Below are 17,486 nucleotides of genomic sequence, written 5' to 3'. Positions count from 1 at the left end.
AGCGATAAGGGGTTTATTGGGGTATAAATGCCCTGATAGCGCTGTAGCCGGGTTCCACTGGTGCCCCCTTACCTCCGCTCTGTTGCGGGCACCCCAGCGGCATGTCAGGAAGCTGCGGGGGCGATCGCATCGCCGGGGGCTCCTGGTGGCATTAGCTGCAAGGGGCCGCCATGTTTAGCCGGCTCGCGCATGCGCAGAAGCTATCCGGCGGCCATGTTAGGGTTGGTGCGAGAGATCGCGCTTGTACAGGATGTCGCGCATGCGCAGATACGAGAGCGGCGGCCATTACAATTATTGCTGGAGCAGTGGAGTGTCAGAGTAGAAGCGGCGGCCATTACAGGGTTGCGCATTGTCAGTAGGCGGGGGAGTAGTTGGCTATCACCAATTGGGGGGGGGAGTGGGGGAGTAGTTGGATATCACCAGGCGGAGGGAGAGAGGGGAGTAGTTGGCTATCACCAATTGGGGGGGGGGGAGTAGTTAAATATCACCAGGCAGGGGGGGCGGGGGGGGAGTAGTTGGATATCACCAGGCAGGGGGGATGGGGGGGAGTTGTTGGATATCACCAGGCAGGGGGGATGGGGGGGGGAGTAGTTGGATATCACCAGGCAGGGGGGATGGGGGGGGAGTAGTTGGATATCCCCAGGCAGGGGGGATGGGGGGGAGTAGTTGGATATCACCAGGCAGGGGGGACGGGGGGGAGTAGTTGGATATCACCAGGCAGGGGGGATTGGGGGGAGTAGTTGGATATCACCAGGCAGGGGGGATGGGGAGTAGTTGGATATCACCAGGCAGGGGGGATGGGGGGGGGGTTAGTTGGATATCACCAGGCAGGGGGGATGAGTAGTTGGATATCACCAGGCAGGGGGGATGGGGGGGGGGTGGTATTTGAATATCACCAGGCAGGGGGGATGGGGGGGGGGGAGTAGTTGGATATCACCAGGCAGGGGGGATGGGGGGGAGTAGTTGGATATAACCAGGCAGGGGGGATGGGGGGGAAGTAGTTGGATATCACCAGGCAGGGGGGATGGGGGGGGGGGAGTATTTGAATATCACCAGGCAGGGGGGATGGGGGGGGAGTAGTTGGATATCACCAGGCAGGGGGGATGGGGGGGAGTAGTTGGATATGCCCAGGCAGGGGGGATGGGGGGGAGTAGTTGGATATCACCAGGCAGGGGGGAATGGGGGGGGAGTAGTTGGATATCACCAGGCAGGGGGGATGGGGGGGAGTAGTTGGATATCACCAGGCAGGGGGGATAGGGGGGGAGTAGTTGGATATCACCAGGCAGGGGGGATGGGTGGGAGTAGATGGATATCACCAGGCAGGGGGGAGTAGTTGGGGGACAGAGTAGATTTCAATATCCCCGGAAATGATAACGAGAGCCCTGCGCTCAGACCGGATTCTCTGGTATATTATTGATCCAACTCAATATAATTTGAAAAATATTTTATTTATACGTAAAATCTGGGGCGAGAACCGCGGTGATTGGAGAAAAGACACAGAAAGGACTGAAGGGAAATAGCCCCGCCCTCCCGACAATGGAGAGGTGAAATACACACATCCTGTACAGATAGAAGGGAGGGGTCAGATATACATCCACCCTATGCCGTATATAGAGGAACGAGCGGGCCAGACACGCCCTATATATAGAGGAATGAGGGGTCAGACACGCCCTATATATAGAGGAATGAGGGGTCAGACACGCCCTATAGAGGAATGAGGGGTCAGACACGCCCTATATATAGAGGAATGAGGGGTCAGACACGCCCTATAGAGGAATGAGGGGTCGGATACCCCCTATATATGGAGGAATGAGGGGTCAGACACGCCCTATAGAGGAATGAGGGGTCAGACACCCCTATATATGGAGGAATGAGGGGTCAGACACGCCCTATAGAGGAATGAGGGGTCGGACACCCCCTATATATGGAGGAATGAAGGGTCAGATATGTGCGCACACGCACGGACTTATCAAATGGATGTAATTAGCATAAAGAGGTTGAAGGTCATATTCTTAAGGTCACAGAGGAGAGTGTCAGACTTAGGGTCATGGAAAAGGCAACAAAGGTTAGTGGAGGCTTGGGGAGGTCAGAGGTCACACTGTTATAGGGTTCATATGGAAGGTGTCATGAGGCCATCACAAAACATGCTCCCATACATGGCGTGTTCTGAGGAAATGATGTCATCGCGAGCCGTGACTTGTTCTCCGACACTCATGTTGCTTCCCGCTGGGTGAACGGTGTGAGGTCACATGCTTTGCGGTGATGTCACATTGCAGGGCCTTAAGTATGATGTGTCCACTCATGGTCCTTTGACCCCCCCCCTCTGTTCCTCTGACCACCCCCCTCGTGTGCTTCAAAGGTGTCCCGTGAAGCAGAGCACGAGCAGCACGTGAATGGTCAGCATGTAGAGAGTGGCCAGCAGCGGCGTGCGTGTGCGAGAGAAAAACACGTGTCGCAGGATCCTGCGCAGATTGGAGCTCCGAGCCTGAGGGGCGAGAGAGAGAGGGGTCAGCAAACTGGAGGGGAGGGAGAAGGAAGAGAGAGAGAGGTGATTGAGGTAGTGGGGGGGGGGGAGGAGGATAGGTGAAAGTAGTTTGGGTAGTAACTGGGTTTGGGTGTGATGTATTTTTTAGTGGTGCGAGTGGCTAGTTGGGTGGTTGGAGAGGTATGGGGGGGAGATGGATTCTGGCGGGGGGAAGTTGGGTGGTGTGGAGGGCTGTGTGTGACATGGTTGGAGAGGTATGGGGGGGAGATGGATTCTGGCGGGGGGAAGTTGGGTGGTGTGGAGGGCTGGGTGTGACTTGGCTGGAGAGGTATGAGGGGGGAGATGGCTTTTGGCGGGGGGAAGTTGGGTGGTGTGGAGGGCTGTGTGTGACATGGTTGGAGAGGTATGAGGGGGGAGATGGCTTTTGGCGGGGGGAAGTTGGGTGGTGTGGAGGGCTGGGTGTGACATGGTTGGAGAGGTATGGGGAGTGGGAGATGGCTTTTGGCGGGGGGAAGTTGGGTGGTGTGGAGGGCTGTGTGTGACATGGTTGGAGAGGAATGAGGGGGGAGATGGCTTTTGGCGGGGGGAAGTTGGGTGGTGTGGAGGTCTGTGTGTGACATGGTTGGAGAGGTATGGGGAGTGGGAGATGGATTTTGGCGGGGGGAAGTTGGGTGGTGTGGAGGGCTGGGTGTGACTTGGCTGGAGAGGTATGAGGGGGGAGATGGATTCTGGCGGGGGGAAGTTGGGTGGTGTTTAGGGCTGTGTGTGACATGGTTGGAGAGGTATGGGGAGTGGGAGATGGCTCCTGGCGGGGGGAAGTTGGATGGTGTGGAGAGCTGGGTGTGACTTGGCTGGAGAGGTATGAGAGGGGAGATGGCTTTTGGCGGGGGGAAGTTGGGTGGTGTGGAGGGCTGTGTGTGACATGGTTGGAGAGGTATGAGGGGGGAGATGGCTTTTGGCGGACGGAAGTTGGGTGGTGTGGAGGGCTGGGTGTGACATGGTTGGAGAGGAATGAGGGGGAGATGGATTTTGGCGGGGGGAAGTTGGGTGGTGTGGAGGGCTGGGTGTGACTTGGTTGGAGAGGTATGGGGAGTGGGAGATGGCTTTTGGCGGGGGGAAGTTGGGTGGTATGGAGGGCTGGGTGTGACTTGGCTGGAGAGGTATGAGGGGGGAGATGGCTTTTGGCGGGGGGGAAGTTGGGTGGTGTGGAGGGCTGTGTGACATGGTTGGAGAGGTATGGGGAGTGGGAGATGGCTTTTGGCGGGGGGAAGTTGGTTATGGAGATTGGGGTTGGTTGTGGGGCGGGAGAAGAGGGTTAGTTATAGGTGGCTAACATGAGGTTTGTTGTGAGGAGAAAGTTAGTTATAGCTGGGTTTGGGAGGGAGGGGGGTGAGTATAGGAACGCACACTCGTCCGCACCTCGCTACTAATGGGGGACTGATGTTAGGAGGGGAGGAGGGCGAGTTAGATATGGGGGCTCACCTTTCCACTGGTGTCCGGAGGTTCTATCAGCAATGACAACTCATGGGACATGTCAGGATCCTGTGAGACCGACCAGTCATGAGACTGTAACCTGTGAGAGGTGGACAGTACTGAGAGACTACCCGATACACACACGTTGCTCTGCACTTTCTCCTCAAAACACTGTGGTCTCTTCTCTTTCGTCTTTGTCTGCCTCCCTCCAGTCTCACCTGTGGATTCACTATCCAGCTCCCTCTGGCTTTTTTCACCTATATTCTATTTCCTACCAGTGCACACTCACCTCTGTACTCTCGCCTCTGTTTCCTGCGCTCTCTCCTCCTCTCTGAGACGTACTTCCCGTTCCTCTGTCAGCTGTCTCTCCAGCTCTCTCCTCTCCTGTTCTGCCACAATCTTCTCCTGCTTCACCTCCAGGAACCTGAGGAAGAGCCAGAGATCAAATACGATCTATATAGGAAAGTCATGCCCACGCTGATTAAACTCTGAGAAGCAAACAGTGTTAGCGGAGCTTCCACTCCTGGTCTCCCTCTTCCACTCCTGGTCTCCCGGGGAGGAAGGAGAAGCAGGTAAGAGGCCTGCAGATAATATCTTCTACCGAGGTAGGCCAAAAAAAGAGACTGTAGGTAGGAGGGGTTATAAGAACTGTAAAGAGAAAGAACCCCAATGGAAATAGCACTCTCCCTGCATTGGAGGATTAGTGTTTGAGTTAAAAGCAATTTTAATATGAACCAACGATAAAATACAGGGCTTTAAAATAAACAATTAAAAAGCGCATTGTGAATCCAATAGGGGTGCTGTGACCCCGGATCCCCAACAATGCTTGATGCAGGGTACTAATTATAAGCGCTGCGCCTTGGGGTTGTCTATATAAAAATCCCCTACCAGGGAATGGGGTTGGGGGGGGGGGGGACTATTGATAAAAAATCCATGATAAAATGCAACAGCTGAACTGCGTTCCTAATAGGTGCACAATAGATGGCAGATACATGCAGCCCACTGTGAGTTACATTGTGACCACAGTGTGTATATAATGATCTGAAGGATCGCGTCCTACAGATGAGCCGGAGAAACAAGCACATTGGCAGAAATCTAGGGTGTCGATAATTGCCCGTGCAGTGACTTAGATATTTATAAACCTTAAGAGGTAAATACATTCTAACACACAGAACCATGGACCGGTGTGTGAGCACAGCGTAACAGAACCATGGACCGGTGTGTGAGCACAGCGTAACAGAACCATGGACCGGTGTGTGAGCACAGCGTAACAGAACCATGGACCGGTGTGTGAGCACAGCGTAACAGAACCATGGACCGGTGTGTGAGCACAGCGTAACAGAACCATGGACCGGTGTGTGAGCACAGCGTAACAGAACCATGGACCGGTGTGTGAGCACAGCGTAAAAGAACCATGGACCGGTGTGTGAGCACAGCGTAACAGAACCATGGACCGGTGTGTGAGCACAGCGTAACAGAACCATGGACCGGTGTGTGAGCACAGCGTAACAGAACCATGGACCGGTGTGTGAGCACAGCGTAACAGAACCATGGACCGGTGTGTGTGCACAGCGTAACAGAACCATGGACCGGTGTGTGAGCACAGCGTAACAGAACCATGGACCGGTGTGTGAGCACAGCGTAACAGAACCATGGACCGGTGTGTGAGCACAGCGTAACAGAACCATGGACCGGTGTGTGAGCACAGCGTAACAGAACCATGGACCGGTGTGTGAGCACAGCGTAACAGAACCATTACCGGTGTGTGAGCACAGCGTAACAGAACCATGGACCGGTGTGTGAGCACAGCGTAACAGAACCATGGACCGGTGTGTGAGCACAGCGTAACAGAACCATGGACCGGTGTGTGAGCACAGCGTAACAGAACCATGGACCGGTGTGTGAGCACAGCGTAACAGAACCATGGACCGGTGTGTGTGCACAGCGTAACAGAACCATGGACCGGTGTGTGAGCACAGCGTAACAGAACCATGGACCGGTGTGTGAGCACAGCGTAACAGAACCATGGACCGGTGTGTGAGCACAGCGTAACAGAACCATGGACCGGTGTGTGAGCACAGCGTAACAGAACCATGGACCGGTGTGTGAGCACAGCGTAACAGAACCATGGACCGGTGTGTGAGCACAGCGTAACAGAACCATGGACCGGTGTGTGAGCACAGCGTAACAGAACCATGGACCGGTGTGTGAGCACAGCGTAACAGAACCATGGACCGGTGTGTGAGCACAGCGTAACAGAACCATGGACCGGTGTGTGAGCACAGCGTAACAGAACCATGGACCGGTGTGTGAGCACAGCGTAACAGAACCATGGACCGGTGTGTGAGCACAGCGTAACAGAACCATGGACCGGTGTGTGAGCACAGCGTTACAGAACCATGGACCGGTGTGTGAGCACAGCGTAACAGAACCATGGACCGGTGTGTGAGCAGGGATCTTGGATGATCAGATCCAATAAAGATGAGAAAGTATTACGGATCATTGGGACCTACAATAAACAATGGCACCTGGCAAGAGGTATCCTTGAAAGGCACTGGCATATTCTCAGAGCGGACGTGGACATTAAGGATGTAATAGACACTCACCCATCCATGGTTAGCAGAAGGGTGCACAACCTTAGGGATGTCCTGGTCCATAGCCATTTCTCAGAGACGCCCGTAAGAATGTGGGCTGTCACGGTAGCTTATGACAAGGTATAATGAACACCAAATATCTGGGTTGAACTGAACGATGCTTAGATATAATATATTTATTCCTTAAAAAAGGTGAACACAAATGAACATACTCCCCAGATTACTATATTACTTCCAGACACTCCCGATCCACATCCCTGGCACTGAATTGAAAAATATCCAGAAACAAATTCTCCACTTCATCTGGCAGGGGAAAAAAACCAAGAGTCCCGCGAACGGTTCTGCTTGCTTCGAGGGGGAGAGGGGGCTTGAGGGTCCCCGACATTGCGCGGTACTACCAGGCCACCCAACTAAGGCAGGTAGTAGTATGGAATGCGGAACCCGGCCAATATTGCTGGCTAGATATAGAAATGCAATACGCCGGCACGCCTTCCCTGCCGACATGCCTTTGGTCCCTGAGCAGGGAGGACTTGCAGAAAAATACATTTCAATTAGGACCAATGAGACATACATGGGAGACTTGGACAAAATGCAAATTAAAATTTAAACTCACAACCGCCAAATCTCAACTTATACCAATTACCCAAAACTCCAAATTCCCACCAGGTTGTGAGCCCAGACAATTTGATCAATTTACAACCAAAAACATACGGACGATTGCTGACTTCCTGAGCTTTGGGGAGTTCCTGAGCTACCAAAGGCTACAAAACAAATACGAAATAAGAGGACTAAACGTCTTCAAATATCTCCAAATTCGGCACTACGCCCAATCAATATCACCAACGTTGGAATTTCCCCCTCTCACGAATTTTGAAAGACTATGTAAGGAGACAGCACACCAAAAAGGTCTCATAACGCAAATATACTCAGAACTAGAAGGAGCAACAGATGCTCCGGTTCATGACTATATGCTCCATTGGGCAGCAGAATTGGGCTCAGTTATAGACCGAGAGGACTGGGAAAGTATTTGGGACGCAGCTTCAGGAACTTCCATATGTACCACAATCAAAGAAAACATATATAAAATACTGTTTCGCTGGTATCTTACCCCAGTTAGACTAAATCAAATCTACCCTCTGGCTTCTGACCTAAGCTGGAGAGGCTGCGGACATAAGGGTGACATGGCCCACATATGGTGGTCATGTCCAGAAATTCAGAAATACTGGGAAACCATACAGACTTTAATCACGGAGGTTACGGACCTCCAAATACCCATTGATCCGTTGACCTATTTGCTGGCCAGGCCAATCGAGCACATTGACCGCCCAACAAGTAAATTGATCTCCTTCATTCTCACGGCGGCTAGATGTGCGGTGGCGGCCTCGTGGAAGAAGGTGTCTCCCCCCCCTAGGCAAACTGTTAAAAAGAGAATACAGGAGGTTATGTTAATGGAAAAGCTATCGGCCTTCCTGAGAAGGAAAACTGAGTCCTTTTATAATATATGGGATACGTGGCTGTCCCGTACGAAAGATTAACAATGGCCATTTCATACTACGGATGACAATGGTGGTGGCTGCATAACGTGTAGTGGACCGAGGTGAACACAGCAATATAGTACAATTAACAGGCAAGAAGGTAACACTTACTTAGGGTTGGGGAATGGAGAAGTATCAGCTAGCAATTCTCCAGCAATCCGGTGACATTCCAGGTGGAATCAGAAGAACAACTCCAAACTGTAGGGTTGACACAGTTTATATACCTGTGTAACCCTATTATTAACATTGAATACAGACTATTGGTGAACAATTATCTGTATCCAATCCCTAACGTGGAGACACAGATTAACCCATGCCCCCCAGCTAGTTAGCCCATGTGTACTGGGACTCTGAGGGTCTTATTTCTGTAGCCCCATAATTAAATCAGGGGCGACGACCAGTCTACCAAATGAAGTATCTGATAGGATCTTCATTGTTTGTAGGTGTAGACATAACACTTACAAACCACTCCAGTTTGATGATTCTCCGCCCTCAGGTAACAATTAGAGTGGCAGAGTCTGTTGATTAGTACTTGGTTCCTAGTGTAAACAATCAGGGCAGTTAACTTTTGATCACAGTGCTTATGCTCAATCATCCGGCTGCCCTTCATGACCTATTAGCATAGCAGATGGAGTCTGCATTTTCAGAGAAGATCCAAAATACCATACATATGCACTTTAATATCTACACATATTAATAAGTTCCATTCTGGTGGGCTCAGTGGGTCGAAATTTGCCAGTTTTTAATGCCTACAGTGACTCCACATATTGGCCAAATTTCAACTCTCTGCGACCTCCAGAACTGGAGATACAGAAATGCACTTTAAAACATTAAAATACAGGATTATAATGAAACATGGGAACATACATTTTCCTGACATGACAAAGTGTAAGCCACATTCCTGGAACGCAGTCCAGTAAACCCCTTGCCTCCCTGGTGAAGTCAGGGGGTGGCCATATGGGGTGCAACCCCTTTAATACTGGGCCAACCCCCCTCTCCCTCTACAGTGGCTACCACCCAAACCAGTGGGCACCTATAGTTACCAGCGGTACAAAGCATGCAAGCACATCAGGACAACCAAAACCTTCTCTAACTGGGATAAGTCCCGCACATTTCAAATCAGAAAGATTACCAACTGTCAGAGCTTGGGTGTTATTATCTATCAAGGTGTGTGCACATGTGGGAAAACCAAGAGACAGTTCTTCAAGACACGGGTACTTTAACACATAGGTACCGTTCGTAATAAGGCGGAGACCCCAGTTGCGAGACACATAAACCTTATGCCACAATGGTGATCTTAATGCTATAAAGTTCATAGGCATTGATCAATTCTCCACCAGTCCCAGGCGAGGAGATCTGGATTACATCTTACTCCAGAAAGAGGCACGATGGATTTATACGCTCAAATCACTGTCACCTAAAGGGCTCAGACAGTTTCGTGTTTCGCCCTTTCATTTAGTCCCATTTCACCACTTACTGATTGTTCTCTTTATGTCGGACAGTCGGGTGTCTCCTATAACTACCTCGTATGTTATCACAACATTACTTTCACAACAGATTGACCGACTACACAAGAATGACAAACACTGACATAGCTTTATTCATTTTATTATATAATTACATTGTGGTTAATTTGGACTCCACTCGTACCAGTGATCAACTGCATTGTTGGCCTCATAGCAACGAGGGACTGTAAAGATGTGGACACAGATAATAAATGATACCACCGTCACCTATCCAATGCTGGCTACATACAAATTGAGCTACTAGTAACTCCACTGTCAGGTACTTTGGAGTTTTTCTTGTCATACATACTGTAGCAATTAACATTTGACCTGAATTAGGGACTGTTCAGTATACACATAGTATTTTCATCTACCTGGCAGGTCTATCAACTACGCATGCGTGTGGCAACGGTAGGGTTAACGCGGGCCAGAATAACAAATAGCGCGGCTATTTAAACTCCCATTAGGCCCGTAATATAGTGGGCGCGCAGCACTTCTAATTGGCTGTGGTCAGCCAGACAGTGTATGCTAGGGCCGCATCTGATGACGTGCACGTGCAGGGTTAACACTTGTAACGCACAGACGCAGCCTCCTGCAGGGAGCACATGCGCTGCGCTGCTCCTGCGCAGGTTAAAGCTCCGGCAGATCCGATGCTATAAAGGAGCACATCTCTGAATGGGGGATTAATATAATTAAGGCACAATTACTTCCTGCACATTATACTAACGAACATACTTACCCAATCTTCACTGATATCTGTAACATCAGTCGCAGGATACACTTTCTATGCATTAGCTGAGCTGCAAATAGTATTCGCTACACTGCTATTCAGTTCCATACTCACATCCTGAGGTTCTCTGTTATACAGTGTAGATTTTATTTTGGAGTTCAATCAGGGAGTTGATACAATATTCACCTACCTCTGGAGGTGCCTTCTCATTACCGTGAGCTATTCACAGCACACTAATTAGTCACAGTGTTCTCTAATTATGGAACATTCCTGTGTCTTGGCTAACAGTCTGTTGGGAAGTTGCGGTCTCCTTGCCCCACTCATTATCCAGCTGTTTACTTTCTGAGCACTCAGTGTCCGCACAGAGCTGATCACCCAGAGCCCGGCTCACACAGCTGCTCATGGTTCTGTGTGATAGGATTCATGCTTTGCACCGCTGGCAACTATAGGCAGGGCCGCCAACAGAAATCATGGGGCCCGGGACAAACATTTTAAGCAGGGCCTCCCCCCCTCCGTGTCGGCGGTATTGCCCCCCCCATTTCACACCTCACGAGCCCTCTCTCCCCCCCCTCTTCCCATGTATTTCTCTCCCTTCTGTCTCGCATGTATTTCTCTCCCCTGCTTCTCACTTACTCCCTCTTTTCCTCACTCACCCCCTCCTCTCCCTCCGTCAATTACCCCACGCTCACTCATTCAGCACACACACACACACACACACACACACACACACACACACACACACACACACACAATTCCTCCCACAAGATATATACCAAAAAAAAACCCCACCAAATGCATCCCACCTACCCAATACATACACACACACACACACACACACACACACACACACACACACACACACACACACACACACACACACACACACACACACACACACACACACACACACACACACACACATATATATATAAAACATATTACCATCCTTGTGTCAGGCAAAAAGAGGCAGCACTCGCATCCAGAAGATAAAAAATATATATAATAAGGCGTGTATAGACGGGATCGGTTGTCTGTCTACACACGCCTAATTATATATTTTTTATCTTCTGGATGCGAGTGCTGCCTCTTTTTGCCTGACACAAGGATGGTAATATGTTTTTTACTTATATGAGTGTGTGTGTGTGTGTGTGTATGTATATATATATATATATACACACACACAGTGGTCGACAAATCACCAAAAAATGTACTCGCCGAACAAAAAAATCTACTCGCCACCTAGTACCACACATTGCTGCTTGGGCCAATAGGAGCTCGCCACGATGTTAAATCTAGTCGCCCGGGGCGTGCAAATGTATAGGTTTGGCGAACACTACACACACACCTATATATATATATATATTACTGTATGCTCATTTGCATGTCTTAGACAGGTCTGCAACCCCGCCTTTCACCATTATCACCCAGCACACAGCACTTCCACTGCAGCAAGGGATTCTGGGAAATGACATGCAAACAAGCACACAGTGCCACTTTTTGCTTCAAAACCATTCAACATGGTTCCCTATAGGCTTAAGCTTGCTGCATGGTCACAGCTTTGAGCACAGCCAGGGTTAAGATGCACAGCCAGCAAACCCACCCACAGACAGCTGTTTCGACCTTAATGGGTCTCCTCAGTGTGGGGTTGGTTATGCCAGCTATGCAAAAAAGAAGCAACGGACAGGGTTTACCATATGCAGTTAAGTTATGGTGGGTAAAAAAAAGTGACAAAAACCCTCCACAACAAAGCGTATAGCAAATGGATGTATTACTGTAACCCTAACCCTAATAGTCCTGTCCCCCCCCCCCGCCCCCCCCACAACCCCATTCCCTGGTAGGGGATTTTTATATAGACAGCCCCAAGGCGCAGCGTTTATAATTAGTACCCTGCATCAAGCATTGTTGGGGATCCGGGGTCACAGCACCCCTATTGGATTCACAATGCGCTATTTAATTGTTTCTTTTAAAGCCCTGAATTTTATCGTTGGTTCATATTAAAATTGCTTTTAACCCAAACACTAATCCTCCAATGCAGGGAGAGTGCTATTTCAACTGGGGTTCTCTCTCTTTACATTGTTGTTTGCTCCAATTAGCACCATCACCTCCACATCATTTAATCACTAAGCTGAAGCGGGGGTTTCTCCCTAGTGTATTAGGAAGGAGGTGATCCAGGTTCTCTGCCTAAGTGGTCCGACCCCCATGTGCTGCCATGAGATGATGCCCAGCAAAGGACACTCCCCAAGAAGAAACCACACACCAGCAAAGGACACTCCCCAAGAAGAAACCACACACCAGCAAAGGACACTCCCCAAGAAGAAACCACACACCAGCAAACGACACTCCCCAAGAAGAAACCACACACCAGCAAAGGACACTCCCCAAGAAGAAACCACACACCAGCAAAGGACACTCCCCAAGAAGAAACCACACACCAGCAAACGACACTCCCCAAGAAGAAACCACACACCAGCAAAGGACACTCCCCAAGAAGAAACCACACACCAGCAAAGGACACTCCCCAAGAAGAAACCACACACCAGCAAAGGACACTCCCCAAGAAGAAACCACACACCAGCAAACGACACTCCCCAAGAAGAAACCACACACCAGCTAACGACACTCCCCAAGAAGAAACCACACACCAGCTAACGACACTCCCCAAGAAGAAACCACACACCAGCTAACGACACTCCCCAAGAAGAAACCACACACCAGCAAACGACACTCCCCAAGAAGAAACCACACACCAGCAAAGGACACTCCCCAAGAAGAAACCACACACCAGCAAACGACACTCCCCAAGAAGAAACCACACACCAGCAAACGACACTCCCCAAGAAGAAACCACACACCAGCAAACGACACTCCCCAAGAAGAAACCACACACCAGCAAACGACACTCCCCAAGAAGAAACCACACACCAGCAAACGACACTCCCCAAGAAGAAACCACACACCAGCAAACGACACTCCCCAAGAAGAAACCACACACCAGCAAACGACACTCCCCAAGAAGAAACCACACACCAGCAAACGACACTCCCCAAGAAGAAACCACACACCAGCAAACGACACTCCCCAAGAAGAAACCACACACCAGCAAAGGACACTCCCCAAGAAGAAACCACACACCAGCAAAGGACACTCCCCAAGAAGAAACCACACACCAGCAAACGACACTCCCCAAGAAGAAACCACACACCAGCAAACGACACTCCCCAAGAAGAAACCACACACCAGCAAACGACACTCCCCAAGAAGAAACCACACACCAGCAAACGACACTCCCCAAGAAGAAACCACACACCAGCAAACGACACTCCCCAAGAAGAAACCACACACCAGCAAACGACACTCCCCAAGAAGAAACCACACACCAGCAAACGACACTCCCCAAGAAGAAACCACACACCAGCAAACGACACTCCCCAAGAAGAAACCACACACCAGCAAACGACACTCCCCAAGAAGAAACCACACACCAGCAAACGACACTCCCCAAGAAGAAACCACACACCAGCTAACGACACTCCCCAAGAAGAAACCACACACCAGCTAACGACACTCCCCAAGAAGAAACCACACACCAGCTAACGACACTCCCCAAGAAGAAACCACACACCAGCTAACGACACTCCCCAAGAAGAAACCACACACCAGCTAACGACACTCCCCAAGAAGAAACCACACACCAGCTAACGACACTCCCCAAGAAGAAACCACACACCAGCAAACGACACTCCCCAAGAAGAAACCACACACCAGCAAACGACACTCCCCAAGAAGAAACCACACACCAGCAAACGACACTCCCCAAGAAGAAACCACACACCAGCAAACGACACTCCCCAAGAAGAAACCACACACCAGCAAACGACACTCCCCAAGAAGAAACCACACACCAGCTAACGACACTCCCCAAGAAGAAACCACACACCAGCTAACGACACTCCCCAAGAAGAAACCACACACCAGCTAACGACACTCCCCAAGAAGAAACCACACACCAGCAAACGACACTCCCCAAGAAGAAACCACACACCAGCAAACGACACTCCCCAAGAAGAAACCACACACCAGCAAACGACACTCCCCAAGAAGAAACCACACACCAGCAAACGACACTCCCCAAGAAGAAACCACACACCAGCAAACGACACTCCCCAAGAAGAAACCACACACCAGCTAACGACACTCCCCAAGAAGAAACCACACACCAGCTAACGACACTCCCCAAGAAGAAACCACACACCAGCTAACGACACTCCCCAAGAAGAAACCACACACCAGCAAACGACACTCCCCAAGAAGAAACCACACACCAGCAAACGACACTCCCCAAGAAGAAACCACACACCAGCAAACGACACTCCCCAAGAAGAAACCACACACCAGCAAACGACACTCCCCAAGAAGAAACCACACACCAGCAAACGACACTCCCCAAGAAGAAACCACACACCAGCAAACGACACTCCCCAAGAAGAAACCACACACCAGCAAACGACACTCCCCAAGAAGAAACCACACACCAGCAAACGACACTCCCCAAGAAGAAACCACACACCAGCAAACGACACTCCCCAAGAAGAAACCACACACCAGCAAACGACACTCCCCAAGAAGAAACCACACACCAGCAAACGACACTCCCCAAGAAGAAACCACACACCAGCTAACGACACTCCCCAAGAAGAAACCACACACCAGCTAACGACACTCCCCAAGAAGAAACCACACACCAGCTAACGACACTCCCCAAGAAGAAACCACACACCAGCAAACGACACTCCCCAAGAAGAAACCACACACCAGCAAACGACACTCCCCAAGAAGAAACCACACACCAGCAAACGACACTCCCCAAGAAGAAACCACACACCAGCAAACGACACTCCCCAAGAAGAAACCACACACCAGCAAACGACACTCCCCAAGAAGAAACCACACACCAGCAAACGACACTCCCCAAGAAGAAACCACACACCAGCAAACGACACTCCCCAAGAAGAAACCACACACCAGCAAACGACACTCCCCAAGAAGAAACCACACACCAGCAAACGACACTCCCCAAGAAGAAACCACACACCAGCAAACGACACTCCCCAAGAAGAAACCACACACCAGCAAACGACACTCCCCAAGAAGAAACCACACACCAGCAAACGACACTCCCCAAGAAGAAACCACACACCAGCAAACGACACTCCCCAAGAAGAAACCACACACCAGCTAACGACACTCCCCAAGAAGAAACCACACACCAGCTAACGACACTCCCCAAGAAGAAACCACACACCAGCAAACGACACTCCCCAAGAAGAAACCACACACCAGCAAACGACACTCCCCAAGAAGAAACCACACACCAGCAAACGACACTCCCCAAGAAGAAACCACACACCAGCAAACGACACTCCCCAAGAAGAAACCACACACCAGCTAACGACACTCCCCAAGAAGAAACCACACACCAGCTAACGACACTCCCCAAGAAGAAACCACACACCAGCAAACGACACTCCCCAAGAAGAAACCACACACCAGCAAACGACACTCCCCAAGAAGAAACCACACACCAGCAAAGGACACTCCCCAAGAAGAAACCACACACCAGCAAACGACACTCCCCAAGAAGAAACCACACACCAGCAAAGGACACTCCCCAAGAAGAAACCACACACCAGCAAACGACACTCCCCAAGAAGAAACCACACACCAGCAAACGACACTCCCCAAGAAGAAACCACACACCAGCAAACGACACTCCACAAGAAGAAACCACACACCAGCAAACGACACTCCCCAAGAAGAAACCACACACCAGCAAACGACACTCCCCAAGAAGAAACCACACACCAGCAAACGACACTCCCCAAGAAGAAACCACACACCAGCAAACGACACTCCCCAAGAAGAAACCACACACCAGCAAACGACACTCCCCAAGAAGAAACCACACACCAGCAAACGACACTCCCCAAGAAGAAACCACACACCAGCAAACGACACTCCCCAAGAAGAAACCACACACCAGCAAACGACACTCCCCAAGAAGAAACCACACACCAGCAAACGACACTCCCCAAGAAGAAACCACACACCAGCAAACGACACTCCCCAAGAAGAAACCACACACCAGCAAACGACACTCCCCAAGAAGAAACCACACACCAGCAAACGACACTCCCCAAGAAGAAACCACACACCAGCAAACGACACTCCCCAAGAAGAAACCACACACCAGCAAACGACACTCCCCAAGAAGAAACCACACACCAGCAAACGACACTCCCCAAGAAGAAACCACACACCAGCAAACGACACTCCCCAAGAAGAAACCACACACCAGCAAACGACACTCCCCAAGAAGAAACCACACACCAGCAAACGACACTCCCCAAGAAGAAACCACACACCAGCTAACGACACTCCCCAAGAAGAAACCACACACCAGCAAACGACACTCCCCAAGAAGAAACCACACACCAGCAAACGACACTCCCCAAGAAGAAACCACACACCAGCAAACGACACTCCCCAAGAAGAAACCACACACCAGCTAAGGATGAAAAAACCTCACACACTTGGGACCCCAAACCCTTCTGAAACCAATACCCACCCAGCAAAAAGAAAGCACCGCCCACCAGAGACCAAGCTGCACCCACCAGAACCAAGCCACGCCCACCAGAAGCCAAGCCACGCCCACCAGAAGCCAAGCCACGCCCGCCAGAAGCCAAGCCACGCCCACCAGAAGACAAGCCCACCAGAAGCCAAGCCACGCCCACCAGAAGCCAAGCTACGCCCACCAGAAACCAAGCCGCACCCACCAGAAGCCAAGCCACGCCCACCAGAAAGCCAAGCCACGCCCAACAGAAACCAAGCCACACCCACCAGACACCAAGCCACGCCCACCAGAAACCAAGCCACGCCAAGCAAAAAGAAAGCACCGCCCACAAGAGACCAAGCCACACCCACCAGACACCAAGCCACGCCCACCAGAAACCACCGCCCACCAGAGACCAAGCCACACCCACCAGAGACCAAGCCGCACCCACCAGAAGCCAAGCTACGCCCACAAAAAAGAAAGCCACGCCCACCAGAGGCCAAGCCACACCCACACCAGAGACCAAGCCACATCCACCAGAAACCATGCCACAC

The 17,486-nt window shown here is 50.8% G+C and overlaps 1 protein-coding gene across 5 annotated transcripts in view; it reads right to left on the bottom strand.

Moving 5' to 3' along the window:
- Positions 1 to 1,434: 1,434 nt before the first annotated feature.
- Positions 1,435 to 17,486, bottom strand: part of GOLGB1 (golgin B1) — a 177,638-nt gene continuing 161,586 nt past the window's right edge. For all 5 annotated transcript variants that reach the window (XM_075599229.1, XM_075599230.1, XM_075599231.1 and 2 more), the window contains 3 exons: positions 4,248 to 4,382; positions 3,968 to 4,058; positions 1,435 to 2,485 (listed from right to left, as the gene is read on the bottom strand). In XM_075599229.1, coding sequence (XP_075455344.1) covers positions 2,354 to 2,485; positions 3,968 to 4,058; positions 4,248 to 4,382 — 358 coding nt within the window. In that variant the 3' untranslated portion in view covers positions 1,435 to 2,353. The remainder of the gene's footprint in view (positions 2,486 to 3,967; positions 4,059 to 4,247; positions 4,383 to 17,486) is intronic.

This window comes from Ascaphus truei, chromosome 5 (genome assembly GCF_040206685.1).
Source record: "Ascaphus truei isolate aAscTru1 chromosome 5, aAscTru1.hap1, whole genome shotgun sequence".
In the NCBI taxonomy this organism is placed as follows: Eukaryota; Metazoa; Chordata; class Amphibia; order Anura; family Ascaphidae; genus Ascaphus; species Ascaphus truei.
Note: the sequence above shows the minus strand (reverse complement) of the source record. Positions and strands in the feature narration are given on the sequence as shown.